Source organism: Perkinsus marinus (genome assembly GCF_000006405.1).
Source record: "Perkinsus marinus ATCC 50983 genomic scaffold scf_1104296956262, whole genome shotgun sequence".
NCBI lineage: Eukaryota > Perkinsozoa > Perkinsida > Perkinsidae > Perkinsus > Perkinsus marinus.
In genome coordinates, this window is record NW_003207533.1 from 1 (window position 1) to 1,185 (window position 1,185).

Below are 1,185 nucleotides of genomic sequence, written 5' to 3' on the forward strand. Positions count from 1 at the left end.
TTGGGTTACACGCGAGTCCGTCGACGATAGCTTCCAATGAAGAGTCTGCAGGGGAGGAAGCCGTGTCGCTACTACACCGACTAACCACAGAGTTGGTTTTCTTGTCAGTCTTATTTATTTGTTGTTATTATGAACAACTTGTTGGACGTCGTCCTTGCCTTCATAGTAATGCTCGGTATCGTTCAAGCTGCTGCTAGCCTCGTCGATTATGTTAACGTTTTAGCCGGTACTTCTAATACTTATGAGTTGTCTACTGGTAGCGCCACGCCCCTCATGGGCCGACCATTCGGCTTCAATCATTGGTCTGTTCAAACCGAACCCGACCATGATCCTAAACGCTACTTCAACCCGGCCTCGAGAAGCTTCTACGGTGTACGATGCACTCACCAACCGTCCGTATGGTTGGGCGACTATGGTTATTTTCTCGTTAATGCTATCATTTCCCGTGACGAACCACAGCAATCTGTGTCGTTCGCTCCGCTGCAGACTACTTACAAGCCACACTACTTCAAGTCATCGGCTCTGTATCCTGGTAACGCTGATATGGGTGGCGCTAGGATTGAAATGACCCCGACGGAACATGCTGCATTTTTTCGGTTTTCATTCCCACCCAAGGTGAATTCAGCGGTGCTCGTGAGACTATTCGACTATAACTCATCGACACCAGTCGTGCTCGACAAGGAGGGTCGTTTTTCTACTCAAACCAGTGTTAACAACGGTGGTGTATTGCCTGGGTTCGCCATGTTTATCAATGGGGCAATTGACCCACCACCTGCACGCATGCGCAACGTAGATGGTTCAATCATGCTGGAGTATGATGCTGCGGAAAATAATAAAAGACTTTCGGTACACCTCCGTATCGCTACTTCTTTTATCTCTAATGAACAAGCTCAAGTAAATTTGGCGAGGGAGTTACCTTTGTGTAAGAACTTTGATACTTTCGTGAAGGAAGGTGAAGACGTATGGCAAACACGCCTAAGTCTGGTTACCTATGATACAGTACAGCGAAACAGTAACTTTTTGAGAACTTTTTATACCAATTTCTATCGAACTATGCTGTTCCCGAGACTCCTTGGTGAATATGATCAGAATAATCAACTCGGGCACTACAGTGTTTATACTGGGAAAGTCGTTCCCGGCGAGTTGACGACTGACAGTGGCTTTTGGGATGCTTACAGGACGGTT

At 46.8% G+C, this 1,185-nt stretch overlaps 1 protein-coding gene across 1 annotated transcript; it reads left to right on the plus strand.

Moving 5' to 3' along the window:
* Nucleotides 1–129: 129 nt before the first annotated feature.
* Nucleotides 130–1,157, plus strand: Pmar_PMAR007823 (conserved hypothetical protein; the record flags this gene model as incomplete). Its single annotated transcript, XM_002775238.1, has 1 exon — nucleotides 130–1,157. A coding segment is annotated over one exon (1,028 nt), but the record flags the coding sequence as incomplete, so codon positions are not given.
* Between the last annotated feature and the right edge of the window lie 28 nt (nucleotides 1,158–1,185).